This window comes from Sinocyclocheilus rhinocerous, unplaced genomic scaffold (assembly GCF_001515625.1).
Source record: "Sinocyclocheilus rhinocerous isolate Xijiao unplaced genomic scaffold, SAMN03320098_v1.1 scaffold998, whole genome shotgun sequence".
NCBI classification, from domain to species: domain Eukaryota; kingdom Metazoa; phylum Chordata; class Actinopteri; order Cypriniformes; family Cyprinidae; genus Sinocyclocheilus; species Sinocyclocheilus rhinocerous.
The window spans coordinates 219,766-241,073 of NW_015662265.1; the positions used below are offsets into that span (position 1 = coordinate 219,766).

At 37.1% G+C, this 21,308-nt stretch overlaps 1 protein-coding gene and 1 long non-coding RNA gene across 2 annotated transcripts in view; both read left to right on the top strand.

The window, feature by feature from the left end:
* Positions 1-21,308, top strand: part of LOC107728013 (regulatory-associated protein of mTOR-like) — a 319,255-nt gene that overhangs the window by 219,329 nt on the left and 78,618 nt on the right. The window contains exons 9-12 of the mRNA XM_016538066.1: positions 9,481-9,581; positions 10,856-11,000; positions 16,425-16,500; positions 19,683-19,784. Coding sequence (XP_016393552.1) covers positions 9,481-9,581; positions 10,856-11,000; positions 16,425-16,500; positions 19,683-19,784 — 424 coding nt within the window. The remainder of the gene's footprint in view (positions 1-9,480; positions 9,582-10,855; positions 11,001-16,424; positions 16,501-19,682; positions 19,785-21,308) is intronic.
* On the top strand, positions 1,200-4,036 carry LOC107728014 (uncharacterized). Its single transcript, XR_001638421.1, has 4 exons — positions 1,200-1,256; positions 3,093-3,260; positions 3,339-3,489; positions 3,711-4,036. It is a non-coding gene; the product is annotated as an uncharacterized LOC107728014 (long non-coding RNA).

The following is a 21,308-nucleotide window of genomic DNA, read 5'->3' on the forward strand; positions in this document are numbered from 1 at the left end:
CCTGCAGTCGCTCTGAAAAAGCTGCGCCAGCTGAGTCAGCCGGCTGCTCTCGAAACGCTATTGCGGTACTTTGATGCCACACGTGACAGTGACGTGGCGCCGGTTCAAGTCGGACTAAATTTCTAACCGGCATGCACTGCTTCAAGTCAGCCGCCGATCGGTCGGCGCAGTGCTGCATGAAGTCGAACGCACCTATTGGCATGATTGAGAGCAAACGTGAGCGGTCACGGGCCTACGGCAGGGTGTGGCCAAGTAAAAAATAAAAAATCTCAAAAAAATCGCTAGTTTTATTTAAATATAGCTAAAATAGCTCCTTGTCGCAAAAAAATTTTAAAAGTCGCAGCTACAATGAGAAAGTAGCTAAATTTGGCGACAAAATCCCCAAATTGGCAACACTGGCTGTACCGGACCGTTTAACGTTAGATAGCGCAGCGCGAGCGTTGAGAGATCCAGTGAAGAGGGAATACACAGCAGAATTATCAACATCGCTGCGAGATCTATCGAAGCTAGTAAGAATCATTCAGATTCGGTACAGAATTCTGTTATTAATCAATAGATGTCAGATAACAGTGCTGACGTGAAAACCAGGATGGATATTGTGATATAAAGTTATAAGAACGTCTTTAGTCCACATATAATTCACCATGTATTTAGTAGCCATTACATTAAATAACTGCAACAATGTTAAATGCAACAGTTAAACAGTTAAATGCTTTTGAGTGCTTTCAAGTGCTTCATACTTTTTCCAGCACTGTTATTTTTTATGTGATTACTAAAACATTTTTTTATTCATTTTGCTTTTGAAAAATGTATTAAAGGGGTCCTATTATGCTTTTTCACTTTTAAAATTTTAGTCAGTGTGTAGCGTGTATGTTTGGGCGTAAAAAAGATCTAGAAAGTTACAAATCTCAAAGTCCACTCGAAAGGGAGATATTTCGTTTTTTAAAAATCCCTTTTCAAGAACTAGAGCAAACGGCTCGTTTGTCCTTATTTTCTCCACAACAAATGGCCAAGCAAGCGCAGACAGTGACAAGATACGCGATACAGAATGAGATTGGCCGAATTCCTCATATGACGGAAATGTTACGTCCCTTACCATATTGTGATGCCTGCGGCAAGCTTTCTTTGCGTGAACATTTGGGCATAACATACATAACATTTGGGCGGCGTTATGCAAATCTTCCCAGATAGTGATGTAGGTTCCTGGCAGCAGCCTTGCCTGTATACTGACTGCACCTGCACTTTCAAAACTATAGGTGCGTTAAAATCCCATTTGACAAGAGCACACAAACAGACTGGTGCAGTGACAGAGCACTTTAATTTTACATGCCAGTTATGTGATTTTAAAGATGTTTGTCAGCCATCTCAGTTTTTAAACCATATCGGAAACCATTTAAAGAGACACGATGCAGTCAAATGTCCTTTTAAGGATTGTGAGTTGACTACCAATGTTCTTTCAACTTTTAGTAGTTACGTGTCTCGTAAGCATAAGTCTCAAGGTTTCAAAGATTTTAGCTCTTCTGTTACATTTCAAATTGACGATTTGGAAAGCAATGAAGAATCATGGTCGGAAGAGACTGGAGATCCTATGCCAAATCCACAGTCAAGTGTTACAGCTAGCACTGTTCCTGTAACTCCTGGACCTGAAACAAACTCATGTTCAGAGCCTGTAAACTATATAGGGCTAAAGAGTGCAAACTTGCATCAATCGGGCCTTTCACACCGCGGGAACCTTTTCATAGTACCAGAACTAATTGTGGAGCTACCCACTTTTTGGCGTTTTCGCACCGCCGGAACTGGGTGCGATTTTAGTACCGGACTACTAATATCAGCTGAAGTACTTAAAACAAATCCTGTTTTTACAGCCACTGCAAATAAAGGTGCACTCTTGACAGATTATAGGCAAAATGCTTATTTTAAAGAGCATTTTCAAGTAATTGATCCCATTGAGTACCGTTTTGAAAGGCTACACCAAAATACATTTGTGTATGTCTCAGTGTTGAGAGTTCTGGAAGTGTTACTCAACAGGGCAGATGTCTTGGAAAGAGCTGTTTTTGTTGAGGATAAGGTACAAGGACAGTACACATCTACTCGTAGTGGGAAGTATTACAAAAACCAACTTTTAGGTCTTCAAAGTGATTGCATTTCAGTGGGTCTCTACATTGATGATTTTGAAGTTTGCAATCCCCTTGGCACGTCAAAAAAGATTCACAAACTCGCAGCTGTGTAAATTTGCCTGTCAAATTCCGCTCAACGCTTCCCTCAATACAACTGGCTCTACTTGGAAAAAGTAGTGATGTAGCAAGATTTGGTTACGACAAATTTTTTGACCCACTGTTAAGAGACATGAAAGACCTGGAGCAGCATGGTGTGTTTGTTGAAGCCTTGAATTCACATCTTAGAGGAACGGTGTATTGTGTATGTGCTGACAATCTTGTGGCTCACAGTCTTGCTGGATTTCAAGAAAGCTTTCAAGCTGAACACCTGTGTAGATTTTGCCAAGTCAGCAAGGATGACATGCAGACTCAACATGCTAGTTGGTTTGAGCTTCGAACCGTTGAACAGCACAACTCAATTACAGATGAACTGAGAGACCACCATGAGCTTCAGAGCAGACTTGGTGTAAAAAAAAAAAAGAATGCGTCCTCAGTAAGCACCTTCCTTTCTTTCACCCAATAACTGGGTTCCCTCCAGATGTCCTACATGACACATTGGAGGGAATTGTTCCATTTGAGTTATTAATTTGCTTGAGAGAACTCATCACAAAGGGGCATCTTACTCTGAACAACTCTATTAAGTCCTTTCCTTACAAGGACTCAGATAGAGTAAACAACCCCCAAGTAATTTCCCAATCCAGCTTTTCAAAGAAAACCATAGGTGGGAATGGGCATGAGAATTGGGCATTGTTAACTATGAGCATCAAATACAAGGTTGGCAACTACCGCCAGAACCTACGATCTGTAGGTTGCTCTGAAGTTGCTGTAAACCAGAAAAGAGCGAATGAGGATTCTAGATGGCTTAAAGCAAAGCGATGCAAGGTAAACTTCCTCCCAGACAACCCACTTGGGCAGACTGATTCTTCCCTTCAAAAGGAAAGGGATGCATTACAGGAGGAATTGAAGAAGAAACATCTCAACATGGAATTTGTTGACTCGAAAATGGAATTGACATTCTCACTGAGAAGGAAGGAGATAGTTGAAGAAGAACCTTTTGTAGCTGATGTACTAAGACAATGGCCAGCATTGTTTTTGGAACATCAGGTAAGGTTTTAAAGAGTAACTTATGACTTACTGTACACTTACTGTATTCTTATTGTTAATTCTGATTTTTTTTTTTAGGTATGTGCTGAGTTTTACAGAATCACACAAACAAACCTGAAGAGTACATTTTTCTCTTCTCTGGATGAATATGCACTCTGGATGACCAAGTTGTATAGGCGGAGCATATGGAGATAATATGAAGACCCTCCTAGACCAACTTGATAATCAGGTAATTATTTAGATTGTGTTCCTATATCTCTCGTTAAGGGGAACCTATTATGATTTGTTGGGTTGACTTTCTTTTGGTGTGTAATGTAGGTAATGTAGGAATTTGAGAATCAATCTAAACACATGATGCATATCATTTTTTTTTCCATATTTCCATCATTTTTCCATATTCCACATCGATGCATATCATTTTTTCCATGTTTGTCTTTCTTTGTCTCTCAGACCTCCGATGTGCTTGCTCATAGAAAGGCTACAGCTCTCAAAGGTCTACCTTTGTTTATAAGGGAAAAGTCTGAACATTTCCTGAAGACTTGCCTGGTAAGATGATTTATCAGCACATACATTTATACTTCAAATCCATCTCCAGATCCTATCAGGGGGTAACAGTTTTGTCTGGAATCCAAAACTAATCCATTAACTCTACTATCTGCCATGACATAGGAGACAAAGTGATGGTAAAAGTAGTTTATTAATTTGAGTTTCTCAGTGTTTGGATTTCTGATTTCATCTGAAAACACAATTCAAAGTATTATTCTAAAACAAAGATAATAGTTAATTAATGCTGCAAAAACACTGTCCTGAGACATTGAAAACCTTGAGATGGAGACATTCCATCTGATCTCCAACCTCGCTCAACTCCCTTATCCACCTTCACTGAACTTTCAAAAATGATTTGGCACAACTTCAACCACCGAAGTTGAGTAAACTCAAAAATGCTTTGCAGCTGGTTGCTTTATTTTTTTAAGTTAACTCAACTTTTTATTTATTTTTTACAGCGGGAGCATTCTGTTAGGAAGTGCAGTTCTGTTTCCATCTGATTCAGATCACAGTGTGAACACAATCTTCGCTCCGGTGGCAGCCATGTTTTTCTGTTTCTGCCCATCTCTATCATCAGCTTGTGTCCGCGGAGTCTGTATCTGGTCAACATGCTTCTCAGTTTCTTATCCGACACTGTGTACACACTGAAAAAAAATGTTTCATTCATCCAATTAAAAAAATTTAGGGTAATGATTCACATCTATATTTTTTAACTTGAGCCAATGAAAAATAAATAACTTGCCCTAAACAATATTTTCTATGTCTATGAAAACTATTTTATAAAACCTGGCACAAAGTATATTTTTCTTGTTGAAGAAAGTCAATTAATTTAAATTCTATTTTTGATCCAAACAAAAAAATATAGATTTAATCAAAACAAAAATCCTCATTTAAGACATTTATTTTTATAGTTTTCATAGACATATAAAATATTGTTTAGGACAAGTTATTTATTTTTCATTGGCTCAAGTTAAAAAATATAGATGTGAATCATTACCCTAAATTTTTTTAATTGGATGAATAAAACATTTCTTTCAGTGTAATTTCCCAGTTAAATCTATATCAGTTGTTTTATTTTTCCAATTTGTTAAACTAGAAAATTAAGAAAAAAAGCAAACAAATAAAGGAACATTCATGCAATTTTCAGTTTTATTTTAATTCAGTTACAAATGTTAATTTAAAAACACATCTGAAATCATTTCCCCATAAAACATGAAAAAACTAGTTTAACAAACTAACATAAAACAGTTTATCTCAGAATCACAACAAACGGCATCAAAACTATATGGTTTTATTTCACTGTGTTCACAATATTGGCAGTACTGAATTTTAGGTGCTAACTCACCTTTTCCGAGGTTGAGCATTACCTACTGAATAAAATATAAAGTGCTTTTCATTCACTTAGTCCAGGTGCAGGGCATAAATCAGTCTGAAAAAATGGACACTGTTGTCAAATACTCAAGATCATATGCTGCGTTCACACCATGTTCTACTTAGAGCTGTTCATGTCCTTGGACCGGGAACTGTGCATTTCTATGGCAAAACTATCGATGCCTAAATTAAAGGGATACTCCACCCCAAAATAAAAATTGTCATTAATCACTTACCCCCATGTCGTTCCAAACCCGTAAAAGCTTCGTTCGTCTTCAGAACACAATTTAAGATATTTTGGATGAAAACCGTGAGGCTTGTGACTGTCCCATTGACTGCCAAGTAAATTACACTGTCAAGGTCCAGAAAAGTCTGAAAAGCATCGTCAGAATAGTCCATAGTGCTGGGCGGTATGACCAAAAATGTATATCACGGCATTTTTCAAAATTATACCGGTTTCACAGTACATTATGGTATTTTTTTTTCATGCATGACCAGGTGTTAACCATATTTTCTACTGATTGAGAGGTAGATATTTGTGGCGGACAGTGTGGATATTGTGGATGAGTTCTTCTGTGTCATCATGTTCTATTATTTCTTCAGCTTCAGTTTCGGAACTTTCACGCTTAGTAACTAGGCATGGGCCGATAACCGGTTTCAAGGTATACCGCGATTTGAAAATGTCACGGTTTCAAAACCACTCATATTTTCTGTTATATACCCGCTGCTTCTCTGCTGCTCACTGCACAGAACAGACGCCAAGAGAGGTGACACTTCTCCGGGTAAGTCAGACCTCGCGTTCGCGGGACAGCACTGGCGAAATCTTCCAACTGAACCATAGCTAAGGTTTATCCAAAAAAGTTGCTAGGTTTAAAAGGGTCTGAAAGTTGCCAAAATTAAGTGCTAAAGGCTCATGTGTGTGTGTGTGTGTGAGAGACACGGGAGCTGATGGCAGGGGGCGGTAGATATTTGTGGCGGACAGTGTGGATATTGTGGATGAGTTCTTCTGTGTCATCATGTTCTATTATTTCTTCAGCTTCAGTTTCGGAACTTTCACGCTTAGTAACTAGGCATGGGCCGATAACCGGTTTCAAGGTATACCGCGATTTGAAAATGTCACGGTTTCAAAACCACTCATATTTTCCATTATACCGTTCATGCGGTATGCGCTGTTTTTCATGTCTTCTCAAAGACTGAAAGTGTAGGAATCTCTCAGGTTGAGTGCAGTGTAGAGAGTAACACGACCTTCCTCCTCCTGTGCGAGCGAGCAGTGGCGGCTCGTCGGGGGAGACAGGGGAGGCACAGCTTCCCCATAATTTTGAGGTGAAAATGGGAGGAGGACGATTTAATGTTAATAAAATTAACAATTCATTTCAGTTCATGTCTCAGAATGTGTATTTTTTGTTTGTAATTTCACATTACAAAATAAATACCATACATGAAATGTGTAATACCAGACATCAGTCTTTATTTTTCTTCTTTTTAGGAAACAAATCAAAGAAAAAATAAACAAATTCTATTGTTCCTAATATTCTCTATTTTGCTCAAAAACAAAATATATTGTGTTCAGCGGAAAATTTTTTTTTTTTTACCCAGTCATTTAAAAATAACACATTTTAGAGCTGTAACGACAATACCGTGATACTGTGAAACCGTGATATTTTTGCTTAAGGTTATCATACCGTCAAAATCTCATACCGGCCCATGGTTTGTTTCGTTCAGGCATGTAGTATAATTTCACAAAGCTAGTCAGAACATTCTGTTTTTGCTTCAAATTGGGTTATTATTAATTCAAATTATGTATATGAAATTATATAACGAAATTATATAAATTATATGTATACGAATTATATAACTAAAATGAAATAACTGTAATTACAGATTAGGTTCATCAGTCTTTATTTTTCTTCTTTTTAGGAAACAAATCAAAGAAAAAATAAACAAATTCTATTGTTCCTAATATTCTCTATTTTGCTCAAAAACAAAATATATTGTGTTCAGCGGAAAATTTTTTTTTTTTTACCCAGTCATTTAAAAATAACACATTTTAGAGCTGTAACGACAATACCGTGATACCGTGATATTTTTGCTTAAGGGTATCATACCATCAACATCTCATACCGGCCCATGCCTATTAGTAACACATACAGCTGTTCCTTCACCACAGTGCAACAGTGAAAAGGGACCCCTTTCAAACAGTGTCGTGTTCCAAACGTTGTTTAAGCAACATACGGTATTTTAAAAATTCATATCATAACAAAAATAAACACCGGTATTCAGTATGAACCAGTATACCGCCCAGCACTATGTACATGCCTGATGTTCTTCGTTCTTGTATAACTTCCATGTTTGAACATAGAGACAGGGTTTCACAGACAGGGCTTAGCTTAAGCCAGGACTAGGCCTTGGTTAAATTAGGTTATTTAAATAACTTTAAAAAATGCCTTGCCCTTCAGAACTTTACTGGTGTGCATCTTGAGACACGACAATGGCACTGACATATTTTAAGAGGTGTCAGTACAAGATATTTTCAGTTAAGACAGCTTGAACATGCATTTCTCTTCCATTTCTTCTTCCTTCGAAAACAAGATAGTCGTTAAGAGGGCTCTGAACCTAGATAGAACATAAGTATATTCATCCGTTTTTGTATTTATACCGTTAATTAATTTAAACTTACTCTTTCAAACAACAGCCATGTCTATTAAACGTTGTCGTTAAATTATTGCACTCACCACATTAGCACCACCATCGTCTCTCCTCCGCTGCAATCGCGGCTGCTGTATGAGTGAAATTAATTTACACTCCTCATAAACAACATCGAATGAAAAAGGAAAAGACGAAAATAATCTCAGTCGAACTCGCTGGTCCGGGTTTCAAGCGCAGTTTTGTCCGCTGCAGTACTTGGGCGAGTGAGGATGTAGTTCTGTTTGATTTGTGCAGTAATCTGACTGATTCTGATGTTGTGATTCAGAGCAGCAGTAGATGTTAGTGAAGCATCAGGACTGAAGCTCTGGATCAGCTGAGGGAAGGGCTTGCTTTCTTTGCTCATCTCTTGGTATTGCAGGGCTTTATAATGATATGATTGGGGGTCACTGAGCTTCAGATGTTTCCAGAATTTAATTGCCCTTTTTTGTATCTTTATGATTAGAGGATATTTGCCTAATTCTGCCCTGCATGCATTATTTGTTGTGTGTGCACATGTAATATATTTTTAGTTCTGCATGCAGGGTCTCAATTGGATGTTTTTCCCATTTGGTGAAATCTTTATTTGGATTTGTCAGTGGACCCCACACCTCACTGCCATAAAAGGCAATGAGCTCAATTACTGATTCTAATATTTTCATTGATGTAAATGTTAAATAATGTTGGTCTCTCTCTCTCTCTCTCTCTCTCTCTCTCTCTCTCTCTCTTTGAACTAAAAAATATTACTTGAAAAATAAAACAAATAATGGTAAATTTAATTGAAAGACAAATTATTAATTGGATGAAGGACTGCTTGAAAAACTTTTTTCAATGCAGATACTCTGCCATACTGTACTCTCTCTTTAGGGCCAAATAGCATTGCACTTTACTCTGTTGTTGTGTTTGTCTCTCTCTCTCTCTCTCTAATTCTCCATCACTCATTAATTTATTTATCTCTTATGAAAACACTTCCACTGTTTGAGATGTCTCTGGTCACAGCACGCATGCACATTCTTATTCTAAACCAGGACAGGAGGGATGTCCCATTAGTAATTACAGTAGAAGGGATGTCATGGTTGCTTAGCAACAGCAATTTGGGAAGCTGAATCTTGTGCAGCTCTGTTAGTATGCACCATCACACCTTAGTCCACCTTTACTGTAGGGCTTCATAGCAAAATACATTTTACATTTTTGATTACTGGCATATCAACATAGATACAGTCCTGTCACATGGACCAATATTATGCCATTACCTCCTTTCAAGACAAGTTACTTTTATTTATATACCACTTTATTCAATACATATTCTTTCAAATCAGCTTCAGAGTAATAAGAAAGGGAAAGTAATGGTGTTAAAGTTTTTAATTAGTAAAATTAAAATGTATAAATTATAAAATAAATTCAATTTCATCTTTAAAGCAGCTCTACAAATGACAATGCTGTCATTATTCAGCTGAATTTAGTTCAATTTTGATTCAGTTTAGTTAATAACAGTGTCTGTGTTGAAAAGGTTATCAGTTATACTTTGCATTATATAGTTAGTCTTTCTTTCTAATGAGCACCAAAATGATTTTTCTTAAGATTCATGGGTTTCATGTATGTACATATTCATTTTTCTCAGGATCCCGGGCAGGCTGAATGACAGAAGGACACCATTAGGGGAGCTGAACTGGATTTTCACAGCTATCACTGACACAATTGCATGGAACGTCCTGCCGAGAGGTTTGTCCTGATTAAAATCCAGATATTTGCAATCTCTGAAGATTTAGTTTTGTGTCAATCAACTGCACAGACCTTTCAGGGCTCCCAAAAGACTGACAAATTCATTTTGATCATTCAACATCTATTAAATTATTTTGGCTCAGTTTGAACTCAGATTTGCTTGTTGTCTTTGCTTTGCTTTTTATATATTATATTATATATATTTTTTCTTTTTTATATTTTTTATTTGTTTATTTATTTTTTGCATTTGCTCTCTAAAAAAACCCCTGATATTTTGACCCCATGAAAACACATGAATGCTGTAGTATTACTAATATTCAGTTTATCGTCCAGCCACAGACACAGTTTGGCAAATTAATTTTCTAAATTGATTTTTACTTCTTTTAACACTTTATATTAGGGAACACATATTTACTGTTAACTAAGAGTTTTCCTTTAATAAACTCCTAATTTGCTGCTTGGAGATGGTAATTAAGATTAAGTTGTATTAAGTTGTTATATTATTTATGTTTAGATATCAGGGAAGGGTTAAGGGATATAGAAATATGGTCATGCATTTATATATGGTCCATAAGTACTAATTAACAGCCAATATGCTTGTAATATGCATGCTAATAAGCAACCAATTAATAGTGAATAGTGTTGCCTTAGTTCTTAATAGAAAATACCAAAATAGATCCAAAAGGATCAGGATCAGGCAGGATCAACTGTTGCATACCCCAGAGCTACTCTGGCAGCAGTAAACACAGGCAAGTGAAGTGAGTCAAAGCATCTCAGTGCTCTTATATTGAATGTTGCTATTTTTAATCAGATTAGAGGACTAACACTAACTGTTGTATAAATAAATATAATTATGCTTAATTTGTGCATTCACAAGCTTTGTAAATGCTTTGCTGGCAGTTTTTACAGTGGTCTTCATTAAAACACAAGATATTTATCTAAATTCCCGAACTCAAGCATCGCACAAGACCAGCTTTGAAGTTTTTACTCTTGTCTCTGTCCTGAGGAGGAACCAGATGTGATTCTGCGGGTATATCCTGACCTCTCACATCCTTTAATTAATTATTGTACATCGGAGAGAAATCTGCATTATAAAAATCCACAGGGTTTAATCTGTCGTTCACACACATCATAATTATAGGGTCTCATTAAGACTGAGCATTTCAAACAACAGAATTTAGAATTTTTAATCAAGTTACCTGCTATCACATGTCATTCCTTTCTAATATATAAAGATTTTTTTTAATATACTTTCTCACTCTCAATCTCTGTAGATCTCTTTCAGAAATTGTTTCGTCAAGATCTTTTGGTGGCCAGTCTATTTCGAAATTTCTTATTGGCTGAGAGAATAATGAGGTCATATAACTGTACACCAGTCAGCAGCCCCAGGTTGCCACCCACATACATGCACGCTATGTGGTAAGTGTATGGATGTGAACGCACACACACACACACGCCGTATCTACAATATTTTCCCTAACACTGTATGTACAACATTTGTTCAGACAGGACCATTTTTTGTTGTGTCTAACTCATATGCTTAGTTGTTCTTAGGCTAAACAGTAAAAAAGACAAGAAATCCGTATTTTTTATATGGTTTTAAATACATTGGATTTTTGGAAAATTCTTGAAGCATCTTGGAGACGTTGCCACAGTTCTTCTGGATTTAGTCAGTAGAGTTGGAGTACTCCGACTCGAGTACAGTTTTTTAAAGGACTCGGACTTGTCACGGACTCGGATGCATTTTTACTCGGACTTGACTCAGACTCGAGTCCAGAGACACGATACCTGCTATTCAAGCGGATCACATGCGCGTGTCGGCTCAGACCACAAAATGTATCGGAGCTATTTGAATTCTACACAGAATGCTATATTTTATAACGGTATGGATGAGATTGTGGATGGCATACCCTGTCAAATGCGGCTTTACGGAGCTCAACGGCTCTGAACGGCTCTAGCCCGCAGAGGCCGTGGGCTAGAGTGAGGAACTGCCGGAGGGATAGAGTGAGCAGAGGCGGCGGGCTTGAGAACGGTGTGGCCGGTGGATTCAACGAAGGAGCATCCGGAGGGCTTGCGGCAACCACATGTGACAACCCCGGGACGTTTGGGCGGCGTTATGCAAATCTTCCGAGATCGTGACGTAGATATGTGGGGGCGTGTTAGAACGAGCCGTTTTAGGTAGGCGTGGCTGACTCTTAACTTTTATAAAGAATATCTCTTTGGATTTGAGACTTTAGTCTTTGCAACTTTACAGATCTTCTTTATGCACCAAGAGCTTGTAACACTCCAAAGAGAAAGGAAAAATTGAAATCGCATCATATGACCCCTTTAAGTCCTGTCGGGTTTCTGTGCTCACACCGAAAGTGCGCTCATAGAATAACGCGCCTCTCAGTCAGCGTGCGAATGCCGAGTTCTTTCGCTTAAGTTCTCTTAAGTTCTGTTATTGCTACACACTTACACGTAAAGTTATGTCAAAATGCCCATCTTCGAGACTATTCATGTAAATGCAGTCGGTTTTGTCTTATGTGAACTTGAACAGTTGGGAGAAATACGGATGTGTCAAAGTATTTGATCTATGCATCAGATCTTAAAGCAACAGCGTAAACCTGCAGCCGCCGACTGCGTCATAAATGTTAATCAAATAATAGAAAAGGAGAAAATCACTCACTGCTCTTGACTGAATCACTTATTAACTTCAATAAGAATCATCTATATTTAATGAATATAGTGAAGATTATTTTTACATTTATTGCATCATGAAATGTCTGTAGGCTATTTCTGTAGAAGCCTTTACTAGACTATCTGAAAAACTTAAAAAACAAAAAAAAGATTTAATTTGTATTTTTGAGTAATATATTTGTTTAGCATTTAGCTTGTAAGTAATACTTGGAGTGTTTACTTGCCTTCAGTAAGCTTGAGAATGTTTTACTACAATAGTTTATTATTTTTTGCTTTTGTATTGATTTTTTTTAAACATAGTGGCAGTTACTAGCTTCAAAGAAAAAAAAATTCTAACATCTTTGTGGCAATAGTTTTTATGGGTCCAAAATCACCTTGGGTGTGCATTATTTTCTAATAATTCAACGACCCTTCATCAGTTAGCCTATTCCTTACATAATGTAATTTATTGTAATTAATGTAACGATAAATGCATTCAAAAATAAAACAGGTTGTGACTTATGGAAAGTATATGTAGGGCTTTTATACACAGTGTGTGCCATTGTACAGACCAGGTTTATCCCTCACAGCTTCATTTTCATCCGAGAAAAAATTCAAAATGCCCTGTCTAAGGGAGATGGTCCTCACTGCAGAACACAAGATCCAGGGGGCGAGGTTGGATCTAGATCCAACTCCTCCCACCTTACATATACACCTCAATATTTTTTATTGAGATAAAAGGTGCATTTTCTGCTCTTAAGGTCCCATTCACCAAGATACCTACTCCCTTTACCCCCACCCTGGAATTTATACATTTATTTTAACGATGAATAAAGTCAAGTCCCGCCCTTTAATTTTTCACATTCTAAAACCTGTTTCACTCTGAAATATGTCACAATACATAAATCAATTCAGCCATAACTTCTGTTACATGACTTTAAGTTTGCTAAGCAAAGCAGGGCACTAATTATTAATTAAAAATCTAAATGGAAAGATATAATAGAGGTTTGCTTTTGTTACATTTAAATTGCGTTTTTCTAGTTGTAAAGGTTAAAACAATGTTAAGATGTTGGACTCGGACTCGGCTGTTTGGGACTCGGACTTGAGTCCAACTCAGCCCGTTTTGTACTCGGACTTGTCTCGGACTCGATTGGTTAAAGACTCGGACTCAACTCTGACTCGACTTGGGTGGACTCGAACCCAACACTATTAGTCTGTCTCAGTTTGTTCTGTTTTTTCATGTCATTCCAGACAGACTGGATGATGATGAGATGAGATCTCTGTGTTGAGCAGTGGCTGTTGTGCAACAAAAATTTCACTGGATTATTACAATTATTGGCAAAATGAATGTTTGGAAATGTAAACTGATATTTCCTACTGACACACTACAGCAAAAGATAGAAATAACTGACTTAAACCCATTTTTAGCTGTTGAAAATACTAGTATTCTAATAATTTTGGCCACCACTGTATAAAGTGATGTTTTTGTTAATATGTTAAAATAATATGTAAACATGTTAATATTTTTTTCTTAATGTTTAAATAATAAATATCAATATAATTTTTTATTATATTTTTACATAAGGTTGTGTATTCAGCAGCACATTAGATTTTGCTGTGGCAAAGTCTTTGAGTATCGAGTATCGTATTGGTATTGAGTATTGATATTTTGGTATCATGGCAAACTCTCAGTAATATTCTGTTTTATTATATTTCTCCTAAAACCAAAATCGGCATGCCAGACTTTAAACAACATTCCATGGAGAAGAGGGAGCTTTTTTATTCCTACAGTGAATGGCACTACTTATTTATTTACACTGGTATTTTACTCATAGGTCTTTCCCTCTGCATTTTAAATGAACTATGTTATGAATTTTCATTCCCCCTCTCTCTCCCCATGTTTTCCATCATCAGTATCATGCTGTTGGCTAAACCTGCACTGCGTAATCCTCAGCAGTGTATGATGGAATACAGACTTTGTTCTCCACAGCTAGTTGAAGCTTGAATCTCATAACATACCATTAGCAAGAGAGAAATAGATTTCACTTTCATAATGGAGCATCAGAGCTCTTTAGTTACACTGTGCAGAAAGTTCCTTGAGTCTTCTGATGTTCTGAAACAGGAGATGAGAAATGGAGAGAGGCGGAAATAGAGGGAACATTTGGTAAAGGAAAGAAAGAGTTACGGGAACATTAGAGAGGAAGGATGGTGCCTTCCGCTATTAGGAGGAGACATGATGAAGCAGGGCGGGGAGTAAGGGAAAGAAACAATACAGGAAACAGACAGAAAGAATATCAATGGTCTTTGTGAAATAATCATCGCAGTGTGCACCAAAGGTGACAGCAACTGTCCCAAAAAAACAACTGTTCACAATCTAAAATGATTATAGAACTAATGTACAAATTAACCCTTTGATGTATGCACGGTTTTACCATACATCGAATTTGTACTTAAAGGGGTCATATGGTGCGATTTCAATTTTTCCTTTCTCTTTGGAGTGTTACAAGCTCAAAACTAATTTAAATGTTTTAAAATACTTCCATATTTATTATAATGGCTATATTTAGAATTAGCAGCATATTATGTCATTTATTTTATTAAATTAAGCAATATATTAACTACTATATTACTAAATTAAACAATTAAACATTACAGTCCTGTTTATTATATGTATAGTTTTTATGAATGTCATTACACCATAAATAAAATGAATAATCATTATTGTTATATGATTATGTGGCTGAAAAATAAGACTCCTAGGTTCAAATCCAGGTGATTTTTAGAATTCAGCAAACAAAGCAGGTAGTTTTATTGTATTCATTTTGTGATTTTACTGATTTGATTAACTTGATCTATACTTAGCATTCATCCATTCATCCCTCACCATGTACGAGACACAGTACTGTAGAAGCAAAAGTGGGATGGGGCAGCCAGCAGAGGGAAGGGAAATATCTCTGCTCAGAAAAGGTTAGATTTTTTTAATGAGAGGGAAAAGCAGATCAATTGGCAAAACCGGCAAGACAGGATGGACCAGTGGAGTGAGGATATTAGAGCTGGGAGGAATGCCTTGTGCTGTTGCCTGTTGTCATGATCAACTACGGCAGCTGGCCTAATGATATTGGGACTTTTCTCCCATAAAATGTTTGTATATTTACATTCCACTCGGAGACATCCTGCTGATAGGGACTGGCAAATCATATTAGAGCTATAGCTGTAGTTTTAGCTTTTGAATGGACAACACGTTTTATGTGTTATGTAATATCATGAATTAAATATAGCCAAAGTGTTGCGGGTTCAGTGATCAAAGTAATTCTCTCAGCCTATGCGGCAGAAGAAAATACTTTGAAAAAGAAGTGTTAAACCACAGTGTTTGCTGGAGCTCTGAAAGTTCAGCACTGCTGCTGTAGGTGAAGTGTCAACAGATTAGTTCTCATGTAATGTAACATAACTTTACATGCAGCCTTTGACAAGTGCAGTGAAGATTACATGCAGATACTCTATAGCAGTGCTTTTCAACTTGTAGGTCTGTTCTTGGGTCACAGGCAGCAGGAAAAAACAGTGCTAAATATGTGTACTTAGTAATGTGTACTTAATTGCTACCTAAATAACTTTAGTACCATTTCGATATTAAAAAAATAAATCTACAGTACATCTTGATGCACAGATTGATGCACAAAAACAAATCTTATTGCTTCTTGTGGAAGCTCAAATGTGCTAGTGGGACAATCGTGATCAAACCTCATTTGTTCTTGAGCGTCAAGAAACCACATATGAGCTTCTGTTTACCACATTTGATGTGTTCTGTGTTTGATATATGATATATCAGTTTATCTGTGAATATAAGCCTAAATTAAACATTTTTGTCATGTTTTTTTGCATATTGGATTGCAATGGAGGGACAGAAATCTTTCAGGTTTTATTACAAATATTTGTGTTTTGAAAATGAAAGATATGAAGTGAGAGTGAGCAAATAATGAAAGAATTCTCATTTTTGGGTGAAGGAGAGAAATAATATGTCTCAAAGATTTCAAACAAGTAAATTTACAGGGTTCTCCATTCTTTAATAATGAATGTGCTCAAAAGAAAGTGCCAGTGCATATTTTTATTTGGTCAGAACCAAGAAACTCACAGCAAGAAACATGAGCGTGGGATTGACTAATGTGGCATCGTTGTGTGTGTGCGCAGGCAAGCGTGGGACCTTGCGGTGGACATCTGCCTCTCCCAGCTTCCCACCATCATCGAGGAGGGCACAGCTTTCAGGGTGAGCATGACTGATACTGCCTCTGTGTGAAGATCAGACGGAGAGAGACTATTTCATGATCAGTTATTCAGGGTCTTCTATAGCTTTTATTCTTTTGCCTCAAATTAGCACTGCAGTCCTACTTATGATTTCAGTTCAGTTGTAGAATCCCTAATCATACTCAAAGTGATTTGTATATTTGCCCTATGCCCTCAGTAGTTATTTAATTTGATCTGGTCTCGTGTTCTAAATGTTGTTCAGTTTTCTGTTAATATCACAACTTTTTGGTGTCTGGTTTGTTTTTCTGAATTTTTAAGAAATATGATAAATAAAAATACAACATTGTTAACACAACCAAAGCAAAAGATACTGAATATTGGGGGGCTGTAACGAGTCAGTCCACTGAAGGCGAGCGTAGTGAAAACCCAAGTGCAGTTTATTTACAGGTGATCCAAACTCCAAACATAATCCAAACAAGATACACAGACTAGAGACACAGACTTGACTTGACGAGGCATGAACAGACTTGACTAGGCATGAGCAGACTTGACGTGGCATAAACAAACTAGACTAACCGACAGCGGGTTACAACTTAATTCAATACACGACAAGAGACAATGGCAACAAGATGGCTACTTATAACAGACAAGGAGGGTCACATGACATGAACAAACCAATGGGAAACAAGACACATGACTAAGACAACCAATCAGAGCATGACACAAAGAACAGAGGAACCAATGGCATGAAGACAAGAGGGCAAGGGAAGCATGACACTGACAGCATGAAACAATTACAAAATAAAAGACATGGAAAACATGAACATGAAACAAAACAAAACCCCACATTACAGGGGCTTTCAAACCTGTGTTTCCCTCATGAACACCATGTCTAAAAGTGTCACAGACACATGTGCTAATTGCTGAACTTTTGACTGTTTTATTTACTTTTTTCCACCTCTTTTTTTGTGCTCAATTTTACTGGATATGAGGTGCATTTCCTATTGTTTCTGATATGCTCTTCTGATATAACAGCTGAATTTCTCTCCTGGGATCAGTAAAATGTTATCTAATGGACTGACTCTTGTGACTTTCAGACATTTGTGAATCAGTGTCTGTCTTGTGTAATGGTTGCAGTGACCTTGATTTCTCAACCTGATATGATTTGTCTTTAGTGCAACAGATGCTGTTTCTGCTAACACACAAACGCTCATATTGCTGTTCTCAGGCTATTAAAAGAGTGTTTGAAAGTCTGAAATTCAGTTATGTAGTCGTGCTGGGACTGAACAAATAATATGTCTCACATTCACCCCTGTCTTTATTGTTACTTTTGGGATTCAGTGATTCTTATATGCTTATAATTGTGTGTGTATCTGTGTGCGAGAGAAAAGAAAGATGAGAGATGAGAATTAGAGAGCCGCTAATGTCTTGATATTTCTTACTTAAAAGGCTTTCACACTGAGCAGATTTGTTGTGATACAAATCAGAGTGTGATTGTTCCTAGTGCCCCCTTTAACATTGGTCTGATTTCACACTTACTTGCTTTCTTCTTATGTTATCACAAACGTGCACTGTGCATGACAGAACACACAACATGGGTCAATTTTTTACATTTAATTTGGTGTGATTATACGCAGCTTGATGCAAGGACACTGCCATCTAACTGTATTTGCATCACATGAACGTGGCTTTCTGACATCTAATTGCGAGCCATTCATTTGCTGCTCTGATTGCACTCACCATGCAGGATTACACTGCATGCTCACGCTTGCACGTATCCTGGGTAAATCATCACCGCTGTCTTTCTTGCATGTGTTTTGCTGTACTAATGATGTTCTTCATGTGAATCGCATCACAGTTCCGGCACAACCAAACTCAGACCACCTCTTACACGTAGACTTTGGTTGGATACCCAGCTGTACTCCTGGGTCCGCATGACAGCTTTCACATTACCAATTTTTCATGTGTAACATACCCCTATTTCGAACTAAACTGCCAGTGTGAAAGCACCCTGAAAGTGTGTGGTACAGTGGGTAGAGTGACACAGCTTGTTGAGAACTGGGCCAAATTACACACACTCTTCAAAGCCACTGTGAATTAAATGGTTAGTGGCAGACACCCCTTTGATTAATCACACATACTATGCTATGATACAGTATGCTAATATTCCAGAAACTGTACATTGAATAAGTTAAAGAAATATTACCCAAAAATGAAAATTATCCAAAAAAAATTACTTATCCTCAGGCCATCTACGATGTAGATGAGTTTGTTTCTTCATCTGAATAAATGTGGAGAAATTTAGCATTACATTACTTTCTCAACAATGGATCCTCTGCAGTGAATGGGTGCCGTCAGAATAAGAGTTCAAACAGCTGATAAAAGCATCTCAGTAATCCCCACTACTCCAGTCGATCAATTAACATCTTGTGAAGTGAAAAGCTACATGTTTGTGTAAAAAAAAAAAACATCAAGGTGTTTGAACTTTAAACCGTCTCTTTTGTGAAAAGTCATTCCTCTGTTGTCCTCTCAGAACAAAATCCACCAACATATTTGTTAACTTTTTTGGACCATTTTAATTGTCCTTACTTGTTCTGTGCATATTTCTCTTCTGATTCAGATGAGATAACTTTTGAACTGGAGAAAACAATATTATAGGACTTGTTCCGGAAATGGAAGCGGTATGAAGTTAAAAACATCTTGATGATGAACTTGTTTATTACAAACACACAGCCCTCCACTTCACAAGGTGTTAATTGATCGACTGGAGTTGTGTGGATTACTTGTGGATTATTGTGATGCTTTTATCAGCTGTTTGAACTCCCATTCTGACGGCACACATTGACCGCAGAGGATCCACTGGTGAGGAAGTGATGAAGGCTAATGCTAAATTAATCCAAATCTTTTACAATGAAGAAACAAACTCATGTTCCTCTTGGCCTGAGGGTCTTTTTTTAATACTAAATATGCATTTATTGTGGTTAATTTCTGTTTTAAATAGTAATTTTATCCGATTACCAATTCTCGTTCATAACCTTAATACACCAGAGTTTGAAGAATTGCAAAATATAGGTCCTGAGAAATGTAGCACTGTTAAATGATCACTTATGTACACAGTTTTGGTCTGATTTAAAGAGTATCAGTGCTCACTGCATTTGTGTGTGTTTACTTGTCTGTCTCTCACAATTTGTTTTATATCCACAGCATAGTCCATTCTTTGCTGAGCAGCTGACAGCCTTTCAGGTGTGGCTGACAATGGGCGTGGAGAACAGAAACCCACCGGAGCAGCTGCCCATCGTCCTGCAGGTACCTAGAAAGCATTTTAGTGATCGTAGGCACACTGCTGACATGAAGTGGTTTCCAAAAGATTGGAAGCAACATCATTCTGCTAAATTCTAAGACAGCATTATATTTTTGCTTTACAGAGGAGACAACCCCAGAGTGCAACAAGTCAAAACATTTGTCCAAAAATGGCAGATGAGTTGAGAGAAATATTGATTATGAATACATTTAATCCAATATTCAATGATGAAAATATGGCACAATATTAAAATTTGCAAAAATATCTTTGATGAACTTTTTCATCAGAGTTTTTGTTGTAATAAATGGCAGGCTAAATGCAACATACAAATATAGCATACAATACAGTATTAATTATTTTTCAGAATAGTTGCAATTTTAAAGTTGATTTGACTGTAAGGGAGAAATGTTTCTTGTTTTTCGAAATTTGTTGTTGTGCTTGGAGTAAAACTGTAAGGTAAGTAACAGTTGCAAAGTTTGGTACGTCTCCATGTGGCTGTTCTACTGCAAAGGATAATCTAAATTCATCCACAAAACTGAATGTGAACATTGATGAGAATTTGAGCCTATCACTACATTAAAGGAATTTGTCTTTAATTCTAATAAATCATTGGTTTAACACTTAAAATGCTTAGTTTAGTACAGCAATGCTTTGCGTTGCTTGTGTTTGTGTACAATGTGTTTTATATTACAGTGTCTCCTGTTTGGGCTTATTCAGCAGGATGTGAGGTTCACTCCTCTGAGAGCAATAAAAGCAAATAAAACTCTGAGGCATAGTGAAAGAGAGATATTGACTGCAGAGACAGCACTACTAAGGGGTGTGTGAATGGGTACAAAATACACAAAAAGTGTGTACAAGTGACTGACTGCAGGGTTTTGTGGTCCAGCTCCCTGGTGCCGCAGTCACACTGCCACACTACCCTAAATTCCATTGACACCCCCAAGCAGAACTACATGTCCCATGATTCTTCTCTCTTGGGCTGGTGTCAACCTCATGAGATTCAGGGTTATAGTATAAAGGCCTGTTCACACCAAGAACAGTAACTGACGGTTTACTTTATTAGCGCCTACATCAGCAAACAATAACATTCTGTTTATTATAATCACACGACACAGTTATGTCTTCTGCTGTTTTTAATGCTTGAGCTCCTTTAAGCCGCATGGATTCTGATTTAATGTTTTAATTGCTCATCAGCTGGAAAAAAAGACTTCTAAAAGTAATTCCATCAGTACTGTTGTTCTGTGCTATTTCTTGCTGTGGTGTGGACTATTCTCATAGAATTAGAATGATTATTAAAACTTTATAGTTATCATCCTTGGTTTAAACAGGTGCCTTAACACACAGACACTCACACATTCTCTCACAAACCATCTGGGTTAATATATATATATATATATATATATATATATATATCTCTCACACACACATAACTGTTCAAAAGTTTCTTAAGTCTCTTAAGCCCAATAAGGCTCCATTTTTTTTAGGAGTACAGTAAAAAATAAAATCTTTCCAAATATTACTATGGTTTC